Raw genomic sequence first — 18008 nt, 5'->3', positions numbered from 1 at the left:
CACATACGTTAGAAAATATAGGGTATATATACAGCTGTGTAGAAATTACATCCACACATGTAGAATGTTGGTAATGAGGCTTTCTGCAGCCCTTTCCGGTCCACATTCACATTGTGGTGTCACCGCTAGACACCACACTTACTAGGTGGTAACTTAAATCGGCCGCGGTCCTGTAGTACATGTCGGACCCGCGTGTCGCCACTGTGGGATCGCAAACCTAGCGCCACCACAAGGCAGGTCTCGAGAGACTGAGGAGACCTCGTCCCCAGTTGTACGGACAACATAGCTAGCGATTGGACGTGCTAAGCCTTGCTCTCATTTGCCGAGAGATAGACAGTAGAATAGCCCTCTGCTAAGTTAAATGGCGACTACCTAGCAAGGCGCCATTTGTATCAGTGCCAATAGCTTACGAGTATGCAGGAGAGATGTATTCCAACAAGAGAATAATGTTAAGTATTAAAAAAGCTACGTATTTTTCTTTAGTGCATTTATAAGTCTCATGTTCCAGACTTCACGCCAGTCTGCGTTAGCCTTGCGTGCCCTATCGGCTACAGCATTGTGTCTGGGCTGTATGGTCTAGACACAACACACATAGGTTAGAAAATAAAGGGTACATACACAGCTGTGCGGAAACTACATCTACAGTTGGTGATTATTAATAAGGAGGCTTTCTGCAGCCCCTTCCAGTCCACATTCACATAGGTTAGAAAATAAAGGGTATATATACAGCTGTGTAGAAATTACATCCACAGATAGTGAATGTTTGTAAGGAGTCTTTCTGCAGCCCCTTTCAGTCCACCTTCACAGCTGCCTTGGTGCCAATGATGGTCGTATGCATACGACCGAGGCACACAGGGCCAACACCCAACATCATGGTGTGGGGAGCGATCTCCTACACTGGCCGTACACCACTGGTGATCATGGAGGGGACACTGAATAGTGCACGGTACATCCAAACCGTCATCGAACCCATTGTTCTACGATTACTAGACCGGCTAGGGAACGTGCTGTTCCAACAGGACAATGCACGTCCGCATGTATCCCGTGCCACACAACGGGCTCTAGAAGGTGTAAGTCAACTACCCTGGCCAGCAAGATCTCCGGATCTGTCCCCCATTGAGCATGTTTGGGACTGGATGAAGCGCCGTCTCACGCGGTCTGCACTTCCAGCACGAACGCTGGTCCCACTGAGGCGCCAGGTGGAAATGGCATGGCAAGCCATTCCACAGGACTACATCCAGCATCTCTACGATCGTCTCCATGGGAGAATAGCAGCCTGCATTGCTGCGAAAGGTGGATATACACTGTACCAGTGCCGACATTGTGCAACCTCTGTTGCCTGCGTCTATGTGCCTGTGGTTCTGTCAGTGTGATCATGTGATGTATCTGACCCCAGGAATGTGTCAATAAAGTTTCCCCTTCCTGGGACAATGAATTCACGGTGTTCTCATTTCAATTTCCAGGAGTGTATATACAGCTGTGAAGAAACTACTTCTACAGATGGTTAATGTTGGAAAGGAGGCTTTCAGCCCCTTCCAGTACCCCTTCACAAAGGTTAGAAAATAACGGTGATATATACAGCTTTGCACGAATTACATCTACAGATGGTGAATGTTGGCAAGGAGCCTTTCAGCCCTCTCCATTCCGCCTTCACCGTGGATATAAAATATATGAGATATATACAGCTGTGCAGGAATGACATCTACAAATGGTAAATGTTGAGGAGGAGGTTTTCAGCTCCTTCCAGTCCCCCTTCACAAAGGATAGATAATGAAGGTGATACATACAGCTGTGCAAGAATTACATCTACAGATGGTGAATGTTTAGAAGGTGGCTTTCAGCTGCTTCCAGTCCCCCTTCACCAATGTTAGAAAATGAAGGTGATATATACAGCTGTGCAGGAAATATATCTACAGATGGTGAATGTTGGGAAGGACTCTTTCAGCCGCTTTCAGTCCCCCTTCACCCAGGTTAGAATATAAAGGTGATATATACTGCTGTACAGGAATGACATATACAAACGGTGAATGTTGGGAAGGAGTCTTTCAGCTCCTTCCAGTCCCCCTTCACCACGGATAGAAAATGAAGGTGATATATACAGCTGTGCAGGCATTACATCTACAGATGGTGAATGTTTGGAAGGTGGCTTTCAGCCCCTTCCAGTCCCCCTTCACCAATGTTAGAAAATAAAGGTAATACATACAGCTGTGCGGGAATTACATCTACAGATAGTGATCGTTGGGCAGGAGGCATTTTCCCCATCTAGTCCCCCCTCACCAAGGTTAGAGAATAAAGGAGATGTATACAGCAGTGCAGGAATTACATGTACAGATGGTGAATGTTGGGAAGGAGGCTTTCTGCAGCCCCTACCAGTTCTCCTTCCCCTAGATTAAGAAATATAGTTGATGTATACAGCAGTACTGAAATTACATCCACGGATGGTGAATGTTGGTAATGAGGCTTTCTCCAGCCCCTTCCAGTCCACCTTCACCTAGATTAGAAAATAATGGGTATATATACAGCTGTGTAGAAACTACATCCACAGATGGTGGATGTTGGTAAGGAGGCTTTCTGCAGCCCCTTTCAGTCCACGTTCACATAGGTTAGAAAATAAAGGGTATATATACAGCTGTGTAGAAGTTACATCCACAGATGGTGAATGTTGGTAATGAGGGTTTCTGCAGCCCCTTCCAGTCCACGTTCACATAGGTTAATAAATAAAGGGTATATATACAGCTGTGTAGGAATTACATCCACAGATGGTGAATGTTGGTAATGAGGTTTTCTGCAGCCCCCCCCCCCCCCCCCCCAGTCAACCTTCACCTAGGTTAGAAAATAAAGGGTATACATACAGCTGTGTAGAAATTAAATCCACAGATGGTGAATGTAGGTAATGAGGCTCTCTGCAGCCCCTTCCAGTCCACCTTCACTTAGATTAGAAAATGAAGGTTGTATATATAGCTGTGTAGAAATTACATCCACAGATCTTGAATGTTGGTAATGAGGCATTCTGCAGCCCCTTCCAGTCCACCTTCACCTAGATTAGAAAATAAATTGTATAAATACAGCTGTGTAGAAATTACATCTACAGATGGTGAATGTTGGTAAGGAGGTTTTCTGCAGCCCCTTCCAGTCCACCTTCACCTAGATCAGAAAATAAAAGGATATATATACAGCTGTGTAGAAATTACATCCACAGATGGTGAATGTTGGTAAGGAGGTTTTCTGCAGCCCCTTCCAGTCCACCTTCACCTAGGTTAGAAAATAAAAGGATATATATACAGCTGTGTAGAAATTACATTTACAGATGGTGATTGTTGGTAAGAATGCTTTCTGCAGCCCCTTCCAATCCACCTTCAACAAGGTTAGAAGATAAAGGAGGAATATACAGCTGTGCAGGAAATACATCTGCTGATCGGAATGGTTGGTAGGGAGGCTTTCTGAACCCCCTTCCAGTCCTCCTTCACATAGGTTAGGATATAAAGTGTATATATACCGCTGCGTAGAAATTACATCCACAGATGGTGAATGATGGTAATGAGGCTTTCTGCAGCCCCTTCCAGTCCACCTTCACCTAGATTAGAAAATAAAGGGTATTTATACAGCTGTGTTGAAATTACAATCCAGATGGTGAATGTTGGTAATGAGACCTTCTGCAGCCCCTTCCAGTCCATGTTCACATTGGTTAGAAAATAAAGGGTATATATACAGCTGTGTAGAAATTACATCCACAGATGGTGAATGTTGGTAATGAGGCTTTCTGGAGCCCCTTCCAGTCCACAATCACATAAATTAGAAAATAAAGGGTATATATACAGCTGTGTAGAAATTACATCCACAGATGGTGAGTGTTGGGAAGGAGGCTTTCAGCCCGTTCCAGTCCCTCTCACCAAGGTTACAAAATAAAGGTGATATTTACAGCTGTGCAGGAATTACGTGTACAAATCGTGAACGTTTGGATACAAACGACTCCGACCGCAATGCCGTAGAGTCATCAAAGACAGCAAAAAAGCTTGTTGGGCCTCATTCACCATCTCCTGTAACAGTTTTACTCCCTCTTCAGTCGTCTGGGGATGCCTCCGCCGGCTGTCGGGCATTAAGGCCCACTCCTCGGTACCTGGCCTGACTTCATGTAATGAGGTCCTTGTTGATTCTGTGAATGTCTCCAACGGCTTCAACTGCTTTTGCGCAAAGGTTTCAAGCTCCGCCCATTTCCACCCTGCCTTCCTTCGCAGGAAAGAGGCTGAAGAGGCTTGGTGGCCTTCCTTCTACTCGATGAATCTGGAAAATTATAATGCCCCCTTTACTATGCGGGAACTCGAACATGCTCTTGCACTGTCCTGGACCTCTTCTCGGGGGCCAGATGCCATTCATATTCAGATGCTGGCACACCTTTCTCCGGCAGGCAAAAGCTTCCCTCTTCGTACCTACAATCGCGTCTGGACAGAAGGTCAAGTCTCCATGCATTGACGTGACGCAGTCATTGTTCCTATACCCAAACCCGGGAAGCATAGACACCTTCCTTCTAGTTACCGCCCCATTTCTCTTACAAGTTGTGTCTGTAAGGTGATCGAGTGCATGGTTAACACTCGGTCAGTTTGGATTCTTGAATCTCGATGGCTACTTACCAATGTTCAATGCGGCTCTTGTCACCGCTGCTCCGCTGTTGACCACCTTGTGACTGATGGTAAGAAGGCTTTCAACAGTCCCTTCCATTCCTCCTTCACCTAGGTTAGGAAATAAAGGAGATATATACAGCTGTGCAAGAATTACATCTGCAGATAGTGAATGTTGGGAATTAGGCATTCAGCTCCTTCCACTCCCCCTTCACCAAGCTTGGAAAATAAAGGTGATGTATACAGCTGTGCGGGAATTACATCTACAGATGGTGATTGTTGGTAAGGAGGCTTCGTGCAGCCACTTCCAGTCATTCTACGGCTAGGTTAGAAAATATAGGAGATATATGCAGCTGTGCAGAAACTACATCTACAGATGATAAATGTTGGGTAGGAGGCCTTCAGGCCCTTCCAGTCCCCCTTCACCAAGGTTAGAAAATAAAGATGATACATACAGCTGTGCAGGAATACATCTACAGGTGGTTAATTTTGGAAAGGAGGCTTTCAGGACCTTCCAGTCCCCCTTCTCCAAGGTTAGATATTAAAGGTGATATATACAGCTGTGCAGATACTATGTCTACAGATGTTGATTGTTAGTAAGGAGGCTTTCATCAGCCCCTTCCAGTCCTCCTTCACCTAGGTTAGATAATCAAGGAGATACATACAGCTGTGCAAAAATTACATCTACAGATGGTGATGTTTGGAAGGAGGCTTTCTGCAGCCCCTTCCAGTCCTCCTTCACCTAGGTTAGAAAATAAATTTGATATATACAGCTGTGCAGGAATGACATCTACTGATTGTGAATGCTGGGAAGGAGGCTTTCAGGACCTTCCAGTCCCCTTTCACCAAGGTTAGAATATAAAGGTGATATATACTGCTGTGCTGGAATTACATCTACAGATGGTGAATGTTGGGAAGGAGGCTTCCAGCACCATCCAGTACCCCTTCATCAAGGTTAGAAAAAGGAGGTGATATATACGGTTTAGCAGGAATACATCTACAGATGGTTAATGTTGGAAAGGTGGCTTTCAGGACCTTCCAGTCCCCCTTCACCAAGGTTAGAAAATAAAGGTGATATATACAGCTGTGCAAGAATTACATCTGAAGTAAGTGTATGTTTAGAAGAAGGCTTTCAGCCTGTTCCAGTCCCCCTTCACCAAGGTTAGAATATAAAAGTGATATATACTGCTGTGCTGGAATTACATCTACAAATGGTGAATGTTGGGAAGGAGGCTATCAGCCACTTCCAGTCCCCCTTCACCAAGGTTAGAAAATAAAGGTGATATATACAGCTGTGCAAAAATTACAGCTACAGATGGTGAATGTTGGGAAGGAGGCTTTCAGCCCCCTTCCAGTCCCTCTTCAACGATGTTACAAAATAAAGGTGATACATACAGCTGTGCAGGAACACATCTACAGGAGGTGATTTTTGGTAAGGAGGCTTTCTCCAGCCCCTTCCATTCCTCCTTCACTTACGTTAGATACTCAAGGAGATATATACAGCTGTGCAAGAATTACATCTACAGATCGTTAATGTTGGAATGGAGCCTTTCAGCCTCTTCCACTCCCCCTTCACCAAGTATAGAAAATGAAGGTGACATATACAGCTGTGCAGGAATTACATCTACAGATTGTGAATGTTGGTAAGGAGGCTTCCTTCAGCCACATCCAGTCATCGTATGGCTAGGTTAGACTATATTGGAGATATATACAGTTGTGCAGAAACTACATCTACAAATGGTGATTGTTGGTAAGGATGATTTCATCAGCCCATCCAGTCCTCCTTAACCTAGGATAGAAATTAAAGGTGATATATACTGCTGTGCAGGAATTACATCTACAGATGGTGAATGTTGGGAAGGAGTCTTTCAGCCCCTTCCATTCCCCCTTCAACGAGGTTACAAAATAAAGGTGATACATACAGCTGTGCAGGAATACACCTACAGGAGGTGATTTTTGGTAAGGAGGCTCTCTCCAGCCCCCTTCCAGTCCTCCTTCACCTAGGTTAGATAATCAAGGAGATATATACAGCTGCGCAAAAATTACATCTACAGATGGTTAATGTTGGAATGGACACTTTCAGCCCCTTCCAGTCCCCCTTCACCAAGGTTAGAAAATAAAGGTGATATATACAGCTGTGCACATACTACGTCTACAGATGTTGAATGTTAGTAAGGTGGCTTTCATTAGCCCCTTCTAGTCCTCCTTCACCTATGTTAGAAAATAAAGGTAATTTAATACAGCCGTGCAGGAAATACATCTACAGATGGTGAATGTTGGGAAGGAGGCTTTCAGCCACTTCCAGTCCCCCTTAACCAAGTATAGAAAATATACAGCTGTGCAGGAATTACATCTACAGATGGTGAATGTTTCGGAAGGGGGCTTTCAGCCCCTTTCAGTCCCCCTTCACCAAGGTTTGAAAATGAAGGTGATATATACACCTGTGCAGGAATTAAATCTATAGATGGTGAATGTCGGGAAAGAGGCTTTTAGCCCCTTCCAGTCCACCTTCACCATGGTTAGACCATAAAGGTGATATATACAGCTGTGCAGGAAGTACATGAACAGATGGTGATTGTTGTTAAGGAGGCTTTCTGCAGGCCCTTCCAGTACTGCTTCACCTAGGTTAGAAAATAAAGGTGATATCTACAGCTGTGCAGGAATTACATCTGCAGATTGTGAATTTTGGGAATGAGGCTTTCAGCCCGTTCCATTCGTCCATCACCAAGGTTAGAAAATAAAGGTCACATATACAGCTGTGCAGGAATTACATCTACAGATTGGGATTCTTGGTAAGGAGGCATGCTGCAGCCACTTCCTGTCATCGTACAGCTAGGTTAGAAAATATAGGAGATATATACAGCTGTCCAGAGATAACATCTACAGATGGTGAATGAGTGTAGGGAAGCTTTCTGCAGCTTCTTCCAGTACTTCTTCACCTAGGGTGAAAAATATTGTAGTTATAACAGTTGTGTAGTAAACTTATGTAAAGATGGTGAATGTTTTTTCAAGGAAGCTGTCTTCAACCTCTTCCAGTATTTCTTCACCTTATTAGAAAAAAATGTGATCCATGCAGCTGTGTGGTAACTGTACCTAATGATGGTGAATCTTTCTAAGGAAGATTTTGCGGCTCCTTCCCGTAATTTCCTTGTTTGGGTCCCAGGGTTAGAATAGGCCCGAGATATTATTGCCTGTCGTAAGAGGTGAGTGAAAGGAGTCCCTCCACCTCAAGGGTGTAGTTTGCCGCTGCGTCCAGAGATGGACAGTTCCGCGACTTCTATTCGTCGTCATTTTTTTTTTTTCACTTATTCTGGTTTCTTCCTTCCTTTGTTTGGTTCCTTTCTTTGTCCTTCTCCGTCTCACTGTCTTACATACTTTTCCCCTTGCCTTACTTACTTTTTCCCTTGCCCTCTTGTCCTTGCCCTCTTGTCCTTGCCCTCTTGTCCTTGCCCTCTTGTCCTTGCCCTCTTGTCCTTGCCCTCTTGTCCTTGCCCTCTTGTCCTTGCCCTCTTGTCCTTGCCCTCTTGTCCTTGCCCTCTTGTCCTTGCCCTCTTGTCCTTGCCCTCTTGTCCTTGCCCTCTTGTCCTTGCCCTCTTGTCCTTGCCCTCTTGTCCTTGCCCTCTTGTCCTTGCCCTCTTGTCCTTGCCCTCTTGTCCTTGCCCTCTTGTCCTTGCCCTCTTGTCCTTGCCCTCTTGTCCTTGCCCTCTTGTCCTTGCCCTCTTGTCCTTGCCCTCTTGTCCTTGCCCTCTTGTCCTTGCCCTCTTGTCCTTGCCCTCTTGTCCTTGCCCTCTTGTCCTTGCCCTCTTGTCCTTGCCCTCTTGTCCTTGCCCTCTTGTCCTTGCCCTCTTGTCCTTGCCCTCTTGTCCTTGCCCTCTTGTCCTTGCCCTCTTGTCCTTGCCCTCTTGTCCTTGCCCTCTTGTCCTTGCCCTCTTGTCCTTGCCCTCTTGTCCTTGCCCTCTTGTCCTTGCCCTCTTGTCCTTGCCCTCTTGTCCTTGCCCTCTTGTCCTTGCCCTCTTGTCCTTGCCCTCTTGTCCTTGGCCTCTTGTCCTTGGCCTCTTGTCCTTGGCCTCTTGTCCTTGGCCTCTTGTCCTTGGCCTCTTGTCCTTGGCCTCTTGTCCTTGGCCTCTTGTCCTTGGCCTCTTGTCCTTGGCCTCTTGTCCTTGGCCTCTTGTCCTTGGCCTCTTGTCCTTGGCCTCTTGTCCTTGGCCTCTGGTGTCCGCCTCGGCGTTTGAGACAGTCTGTCCTTTCTCTCCCTCTCTCCCTTTATTTTTCCTCTTCATCTTTCCTCCCTTTGCGTGCCTGAAGGCCGACCCACAGGTTCACACGCATAGCCGGTGACAGGGTAACGCGTCATTCCCTGCCCTGGGTAGACAAGTAAGGTATGCACGTACCCCCTGGTAAAGGCCAGGCCCAACGAAGTGTGACTCCCAGTTTCTCGGGAGGTATGACCTGAGGTGGGAGTACCCTCCGCGAGGGTCCGCACAGGGAAGGAGAGCGCAATCCGCAATGGATTTCTCTTCTTCTTCCCTCTCGACTTATGCCCAAGTATGGAAACTTGGACAGCCACGAGTGAGAAAAGTACTACCGCCTGCCCCATAGTTCCTTGTAGTTTCTCAATCTAAGGACTGAAAGAATTTTTCATATGTCAACCCTTTCATTATCCAAAAGGGCGTAGATGCCATAGCTAGATCTGTCAAGTCTTGTACCAGGGTGCGTAACGGTACCTTGTTAATAGAAACTGCGAGTGCCTTTCAGGCACAAAAACTGCTTCGACCCACACTCCTGTACACTTTCCGTGTCCGGGTGGTGGCTCACCGCACTTTGAATTCGCCGCGTGGTGTGGTATATACTAGATCACTCGACAGATTGACTGATGAGGAGATTCAGTCTTTACTCACTGAGCATGGTGTGACAGCTGTCCATAAGGTCATGAAAAAGGTCAACAATGACCTTTTACCGACCCGGACACTTTTCTTGACCTTTGATAGTGTTCAGCTGCCATCACGCATCAAAGCGGGCTACGAGGTTATTTCTATTCGCCCATATGTCTCGACACCTACGCGCTGCTACCAGTGTCGGCGTTTTAATCACACTCGCCAGTCTTGTTCCAATGCGGCTAAATGTGTCACTTGTGGTAGCGATGCCCATGAGGGTGACTGTCCACCTCCATCTCCTCGTTGTGTGAACTGTCAGGGTGACCATGCAGTGTCCTCTCGCGACTGTCCCATGTACAAGGATGAACGCTGTATCCAGGAAATTCGGGTCAAAGCAAAAGTGTCCACTTCGGCTGCTCGCAAGCTATTTGCTAGTAGAAAGCCCACGCTGCTTCCAGTGGGGAAATACTGTACTGTCCTCGCCTCTCCTCGGACTACCAGGGAGGTGGCGACGCAGACATGCGATCTGACCTTCAGCACTATGGTCGTCTGTTCGGCCAGAGCTAAGATCGCCCGGTCAACGTCTCCTCGTCCTCCCATCACTCCTAAGACACAAGCAACTTCATCAGCTTCTGCCACGACTAAGACCCAGAGGTCAGTTGCACGGGCCTTCAAGAAGGAACCGGCCCATGCAGACTTGCTACGTACATGACCTTCCAAGAAGGCTCATAGGAAGCAAAGTTCTCCTTCTCCGCCATGGCGTGTTTCTTCTCCTGCACTACCCAGCGGTTGCTGCCCAATGCCGTCATCCATTTCGCCTGGCCACACTGCTGGTAGCCAAACATCTGACCGTTCAACGGTGGAGGAAGCTCTCCCTTCTGGCCATCTTAACAAGATGGCCGACTTACCTATTGAACCAATGGACGATGACTCTCCGCCTATTGATAGCGGCGGCAGTGCTCGCTCGAAGCCAGGCCCTCAGCGGCCTTCGAGGTGACCCCTTCTTGCTTCTCATTTTTCTTTTTCTTCTCAGAATGGCACTTCTTCATTGGAATATTTGCGGCATTCGCTCCAACCGAGAGGACTTAAAGTTGCTGCTACGCTTGCACAGTCAACTCGTCGTAGCTCTCCAGGAAACGAAGCTACACACGTGCGATCATATTGACTAGGCACACTATGCCTCTGTGTGTTTTGACCTACCCCCTGTGACAGGTATTCCGGCTCATGGAGGGGTTATGTTGCTGGTCCGGGATGATATTTACTATGATCTCATCACATTGCACACCGGTCTGCAGGCAGCTGCCGTCCGAATTACTCTCCCCACTTTTACATTTTCCATTTGTACCGTTTACACTCCATCATTGTCTTCTGTTACCAGGGCAGACATGACGCAAATTATTGCTCAGCTACCTGCACCGTTTTTGTTAACTGGAGACTTCAATGCCCACCATCCCCTTTGGGGCTCTCCAGCATCCTGCCCGAGGGGCTCCCTGTTAGCAGACCTTTTCAACCACCTCAATCTTGTCTGCCTCAATACTGGTGCCCCTACTTTTCTTTCGGACACATCTCACGCCTGCTCCCATTTAGACCTGTCTATATGCACTACCCAACTTGCACGCCAGTTTGAGTGGTACGCACTTTCTGATACATATTCCAGCAACCACTTCCCATGTGTTATCCATCTCCTGCATCATACCCCCTCTCCGTGCTCAACTAGTTGGAACATCTCCAAAGCAGACTGGGGGCTCCTCTCTTCCAGGACAACCTTTTAGGATCAAATCTTCACAAGCTGCGATAGTCAGGTCGCACACCTCATGGAAGTCATTCTCACTGCTGCTGAATATTCCATCCCTCACACTACTTCTTCTCCATGTCGCGTACCGGTCCCCTGGTGGACCGCAGCATGTAGAGATGCTTTACGTGCTCATCGACACACTTTATGCACCTTTAAACGCCACCCTACGGTGGCGAATTGTATCAATTATAAACAATTACGTGCACAGTGTGATCGTGTTATTAAAGAAATCAAGAAAGCCAGCTGGGCTGCTTTCACAAGCACCTTTAACAGTTTTACTCCTTCTTCTGTCGTTTGGGGTAGCCTGCGCCGGCTATCTGGCACTAAGGTCCACTCACCAGTTTCAGGCTCGACAGTCGCGAATAATGTCCTTGTTGCCCCTGAGGATGTCTCCAATGCCTTCGGTCGCTTTTTTGCAGAGGTTTCGAGCTCTGCTCATTACCACCCAGCCTTCCTCGCCCGAGAACAGGCAGAGGAGGCTAGGCCACCTAACTTCCGCTCCTCGAATCGTAAAAGTTATAATTCCCCATTCACTATGTGGAACTCGAAAATGCACATGCTCCATCACGGTCCTCTGCTCCAGGCCTGATTCTATTCATATTCAGATGCTGAAGAACCTTTCTCCTGCGGGTAAAGGTTTTATTCTTCATACTTACAGTCACATCTGGATTGAGGGTCATGTTCCCACATGCTGGAGCGAGTCTATTGTTGTGCCGAATCCTACTCTGTGGAAGGACAAGCACTTGCCTTCCAGTTATCGACCCATCTCGCTTACCAGCTGTGTCTGCAAGGTGATGGAGCGAATGGTTAACTCTCATTTGGTTTAGCTGCTTGAATCTCGACACCTACTTACCAGTGTACAATGTGGATTTCATAGGCGCCGCTCTGCTGTTGACCATCTGGTTACCTTGTCGACCTTCATTATGAATAACTTCTTGCGGAAGCACCCGACCGCGGCTGTGTTCTTTGATTTGGAGAAGGCTTACGACACCTGTTGGAGGGCGGGCATTCTCCGCACCATGCATACATGGGGCCTTTGCGGTCGCCTCCCTTTTTTTATGCATGCCTTTTTAATGGATCGACAGTTCAGGGTACGTGTGGGTTCTGTCCTGTCAGACGCCTTTCGTCAGGAGAATGGGGTGCTACAGGGATCAGTTTTGAGCATCGCTCTCTTCGCCATAGCGATCAATGCAATAATGGATTGCCTCCCAGCTGATGTATCGGGCTCCCTTTCCATGGACGATTTTACCATCTATTGCAGTGCACAGCGTACATGTTTCCTGGGGCACTGCCTTCAGCACTGCCTTCACTCCTGATGTGTTGCCAATGGCTTCCATTTTTCTACCGAGAAGACGGTCTGTATAAACTTCTGGCGCTACAAAGAGTTTCTCCCACCGTCCTTATGACTCAGTCCCATTGCTCTCCCATTCGTGGAGACAACAAAATTTTTAGGTCTTACACTTGACAGGAAACTTAGCTGGTCTCAACATGTCATATTTGGCTGCCCGTTGTTCCTGTTCTCTAAATGTCCTCTGTGTTCTCAGTGGTATGTCATGTGGAGCGGATCGAACTGTCCTATTTCGCCTATATCTGTCGATCGTCCGCTCACAGCTGGATTATGGGAGCTTCGTATACTCCTCTGCACGGCCATCCATCTTACGCCGCCTCAACTCCATACAACATCGGGGTTTACGTCTTGCGATCGGAGCGTTCTCTAATAGTCCCTTCGAGAGTCCTCATGCTGAAGCCGGTGAATTGCCACTGCCCTACTGGCGCGATATACTGCTTTGTCGTTATGCCTGTCAGCTATTGTCAATGCCCGACCACCTGCCTTATCGATCCTTTTTTGACGACTCTCTCGACCGTCAATACGGGTTGTATGTCTCTGCCCTGCTACCCCCTGGAGTTTGCTTTCATCGCCTCCCTCAGCACCTTGATTTTTCTCTCCCTGCAACCTTTCGAGTGGGCGAGAGCCAAACACCACCTTGGCTCCAGGCTCAGGTTCGCGTTCACCTTGACCTCGGCTCGCTCCCAAAGGAGGTTAGCCCCGCTTCGGTATACCGCTCCCATTTTGTCGAACTTCGTTCGAAGTTCATTAATATGACCTTCATTTATACAGATGGCTCTAAGACCAATGACGGTGTTGGGTATTCTTTTATTGTCAGGGCACACAGTTTCTAATACTGACTCCATGGCCATTGTTCAGTCTTCACAGCTGAGCTATTTGCCCTCTACCAGGCTGTTCTTTACATCTGCTGCCACCGACATTCTGCTTATGTCATCTGCTCCGATTCCCTGAGCACCATCCAGAGCCTCAGTGATCCATATCCGGTTCACCCTTTCATGCACCGGATCCAACGCTCTCTTCAGCAGTTGGCGGACAACGGTTCTCTTGTTGCCTTTATGTGGGTTCCTGGCCATGTCGGTATCCCTGGGAACGAAGCTGCAGATGCCGTGGCCAAGGCTGCGGTCCTCCAGCCTCGGACAGCTTCTTGTTGCGTCCCTTCATCAAATTGTAGCAGGGTCATTTGTCAGCGCATTTTATCGCTGTGGCATGCCAATTGGTTTGCACACAGCTTGGACGACCTCTTCACACCCTTCTCGGTGGGAGGAGGTCGTTTTGGCCTGGTTACGAATTGGACATTGCCGGTTCAGCCATCGCCATCTGCCTGTGGCTGTGCCAGCGCCGTTCTGTCCATGTGGGCAATTGCTAGCGGTACGCCAAATTTTAACGTCCTGTCCAAATTTTAATACACTCCCAGTAATTATTAACTTAGGGTAGAAAATAATGGAGGTATATACAGCTGTGCAGTAACTATATCTGCAGATGGAGAATGTATGTCAGGAAGCTTTCTGCAGTGCCTTGAAGTACATTTTCACCTGTGGTAGAAGACAAAGGAGATACATACAGCTGTGCAGTAACTATATCTACAGATGGTGAATGTTAGTATGGAAGCTTCCTGCACCTCCTACTAGTACTTCTTCACCTAGGGTAGAAAATAAATGTGATATATACAGCTGTGCCGGAAATGTATCTGTGGATTTTGGATGTTGGAAAGGAGCTTCCTGCAGCCTCTTCCATAAATTAGTCACCGAGGTTAGAAAACCTTTGCAGTATGTACAGTTGTGCAGTAACTAAATCTGCAGATGGTGAGTGTTGGTAACGGAGCTTTCTGCACATTTTTTATAACATCTTTGCCTTGGGTAGGAAATCATGGTGATACGTGCACCTGTGCTGTAACTATATTTGCAGATTTTGAATGTTGCTAAGGAAGCTCTCTTCAGCTTCTTCCATAACTTCTTCTCTTAGAGTAGAAAGTGAAGGCTATATGTACAGCAGAGTACTAGCAAGTGTGTTAATGATTAGTACCACACCTTTCAATTGGAGAAGAGGAGACATTGTGCCCATCTTCAAAAAATACAATAAAAGGCTAAGGAAAAACGACAGAGGTATAACCCATATGAGTCATACAGCCAAAATTTTTGAATTAATTTTACTAAATTGAATACGTTAAAACATAGAAAAGGGCTGAGTGAAGAACAGCATGGGTTTAGGAAAGGATGAAGCACGATCAACCCGATATTTTCTATCTATCAACTGGTGGAAGAAAGTTGGGAGTTTTAAAAAAAATGTGATAATGGTTTTTATAGACAAAGGATAGGGATGTGTCCCAGTTGACAAGGAAAGACTGGGATGAAATGAAGAAGATACATGTAGATGACAGATGCATTAATGTAATAAACTAAATTTGCAGAGAACACAATTGTATAACTAGAACACCATTGGGGAGCTCTGTATACTTCCAAATAAGACAAGGACTTAAACAAGGAAGTATTCTATCTCCTGCACATTTTAATGTTGTGATGGAGGGAATGAATAGGGCAGTTAGAGGTGCAGTAAAAGAGAAAGACAAAATGATGATTTTTGCAGATGATATGGTAATATGGGGCGAGAAAGAGGTAGATGTACAGTTACAACTTGATGTGTGGAAGGAAATAATAAAATGGTATGGATTAAAAATAAATAAAGATAAGAGTGAAGTAACGGTATTTGGAAGAGAGAAAGGAATTAAAGGAAATATTACCTTGAATGGAGAACCCCTCAAAGTGGTAGAAAGTTTCTCTTATGTATGAATTGAAGTATCTAAGGATGGAAGAATAACAAACTAAATTAATAGGAGGTTACAAAATGGAGGCAATTTCGACAAACAATAAATCACCTGATTTGGAATAAGGAAGTTTCAGAAAAAGCAAAACTCCTTATGTATAAGATTTTTACTGTCCTATTGTCACCTATGCTGGAGAAACATGGAAAATGACAGAAAGGAACAGAAACAGGAGCAGTCTGCAAGTAGGGGAAATGACATTTCTCAGAACAGTTAAGGGAAAAACAGAATGTAGAGATTAGGAAGGACCTTAAACAGGAAAGTACAAGAGAAAAAATTGAAGAAAAAAAGAGATTAAGATGGTTTGGGCATTTTAAGAGAATGCATCGGCAGAGACACCCCAAAGTTATGGAAGAACTAAAGATGGATGGAAAAAGACCTAGAGGGCACCAAAAAACGCAGTTGAAAATGGCAGTGAGATTATCTGTCAAAACAAGACGTGTGACCTGGTGGCAAGTGGAGGAAAAAGAATGGTGGGAGGACCAATCCAAATGGAGAGTACTCGTCAGTACCCAGACCCGGCAGTAGCTGGAGTGGATTACGAATATAGATAGATATATGTTCGGCTGTGCAGTAAGTATATTTGCAGAAGGTGAATGTTGGTACAGAAGCTTACTGTAGCATCTTCTATAAGTTTTTTGCATAGGGTAGAAAATCAGGAAATATATATAGCTGTGCAGTAACTATACCTGTAGGTGGTGAGTCTTGGTAATGAAGCTTTCAGCAGCTTCGTCCATAACTTCCTAACACAGGGTACAAACTCAAGGTATTATGTACAGTTATACAGCAACTACATCAGCAGATGGTGAATGTTAGTAAAGAAGCTTCCTGCAACTTTTTGCATAACTTCTTCATCTAGGGTAGAAAATCGAGGCTATACGTAAGACTGTGCAGTAAGTATATATGCAGATTATTTCTGTGCAGCCTCTTCTGTAACTTTTCACATACGGTAAAAAATAAAGGCGATATATACAGCGAAGCAGTAACTATATCTGCAGATTGTGGATGTTGGTAAGGAAGCTTTCTGCAGCTTTTTTACAAGTCTTCTTCACCTTGGGTAGAAAATCAAGGTGATGTGTACAGCCAAGCAGTAATTATATCTGTTGATGGTGAATGTTGGAAAGGAATCTTTCTGCAGCTTCATCCTTAACTTCTTCACCTAGGGTAGAATATCGAGCGATATGTATTGCTGTGCAGTAACGGTATCTGCAGATGCTGAATGTCGGTAATGAAGCATTCTGAAGCTTGTTCCATAACTTCATCATCTATGGTAGAAAATCAAAGTGATATATTCAGCTAAAGCTGTAACTATAACAACACATGGTGACTGTCGGTAGGAAGCCTTCTGCAGCTTCTTCTATAAGTTTTTTGCATAGGGTAGAAAATTGGGGCATTAACTATATCTGCAGATGGTGAATGTTGGTAAGGAAGCACTCTACAGCTTATTGCATAACTTCCTCACCTATTGTACTAAGTCATGGTGATATGCACAGGTGTGCCATAACTATATCTTCAGATAGCGACTTATGGTAGAGAAGCGTTCTGCAGTTTGTTTCATAATTTTTTCACCTAGGGTAAGGAATGAAGAGTAATGTGTGGCAGTAACTATACCTACAGATAGTGACTGATTTTAAGGAAGCTTTTGCAGCTGTTTTCATAAATTTTTGCTCTGGTCAAGAATCATTGGTGACGTGTACAGCTGTGGAATAACTATATCTAGAGACAGTGACTGGTGGTACATCTTTCATAAATATTTTCAGCTCGTTAAGAGTCGAAATTTACATGCTCACCTGTGCAGCAACTATAGCCACAGATAGTGGCTTGTGGTAGAAAAGTGTTCTGCAGCTTCCTTCATAAGTATTTCGCCTAGGGTTAAGAATCAAGGGTGATGTGTACGAGTAAGCAGTAACTATATCTACAGGGAGTCACAAGTGGGTAAGAAGCTTTTGGCACCTTCTTTTATAAATTTTCACCCAGGATTAAGAACAGAGTTCAATGTGTAGAGCTGTGCGGTAATTATACCTATGGTTAATTAATGGTGGTATGGAAGCTTTCTGCAGCTGCTTTCATAATTTTTTTCCTTTGGTTAAGAATCATATTCGACACATACAGCTGTGCCGTAACTATACCTGCAGATAAGAACTGGTCGTAAGGAACATTTCTGCCCCTTTTTTCAAAAATTTTTTCTCTCCTTAAGTCTCAATTGTAATGTGTGCAGCTGTGCTGTAGCTCTATCTACATATAGTTACTGGTGTAAAGGAAAGAATCAAGGGCAATTTGTACGGCTGTGCAGTAACTATACCTACATGGAGTTGCAAATGGATATGAGGCATTCTGGAGCTCCTTTCATAAATTTTCTACCTAGAGTGATGAACAAAGTTCAACATGTACAGGTGTTCAGTAACTGTATCTACAGACAGTTACTGTCAGTAGAGAAGCTTTTTGCAGCTTCTTTCATAAATTTCTCACCTATGTTTACGAATCTAGGGTGATAGGTACAGTTGCACAGTAACAACATCTACAGATGGTAAGGAAGCTTTCTGCAGATTCATTCATA

General features: G+C 45.5%; 1 protein-coding gene across 1 annotated transcript in view; it reads right to left on the bottom strand.

The window, feature by feature from the left end:
- Positions 1-5265: 5265 nt before the first annotated feature.
- The window catches only part of LOC126234248 (uncharacterized), a 163194-nt gene continuing 150451 nt past the window's right edge, over positions 5266-18008 (bottom strand). Inside the window, exons 3-4 of the mRNA XM_049942944.1 lie at positions 8039-8769; positions 5266-5358 (exon numbers count right to left, since the gene is read on the bottom strand). Coding sequence (XP_049798901.1) covers positions 5266-5358; positions 8039-8769 — 824 coding nt within the window. The remainder of the gene's footprint in view (positions 5359-8038; positions 8770-18008) is intronic.

Source organism: Schistocerca nitens, chromosome 1 (assembly GCF_023898315.1).
Source record: "Schistocerca nitens isolate TAMUIC-IGC-003100 chromosome 1, iqSchNite1.1, whole genome shotgun sequence".
NCBI classification, from domain to species: Eukaryota; Metazoa; Arthropoda; class Insecta; order Orthoptera; family Acrididae; genus Schistocerca; species Schistocerca nitens.
This window is presented reverse-complemented; position numbering and strand designations above follow the sequence as displayed.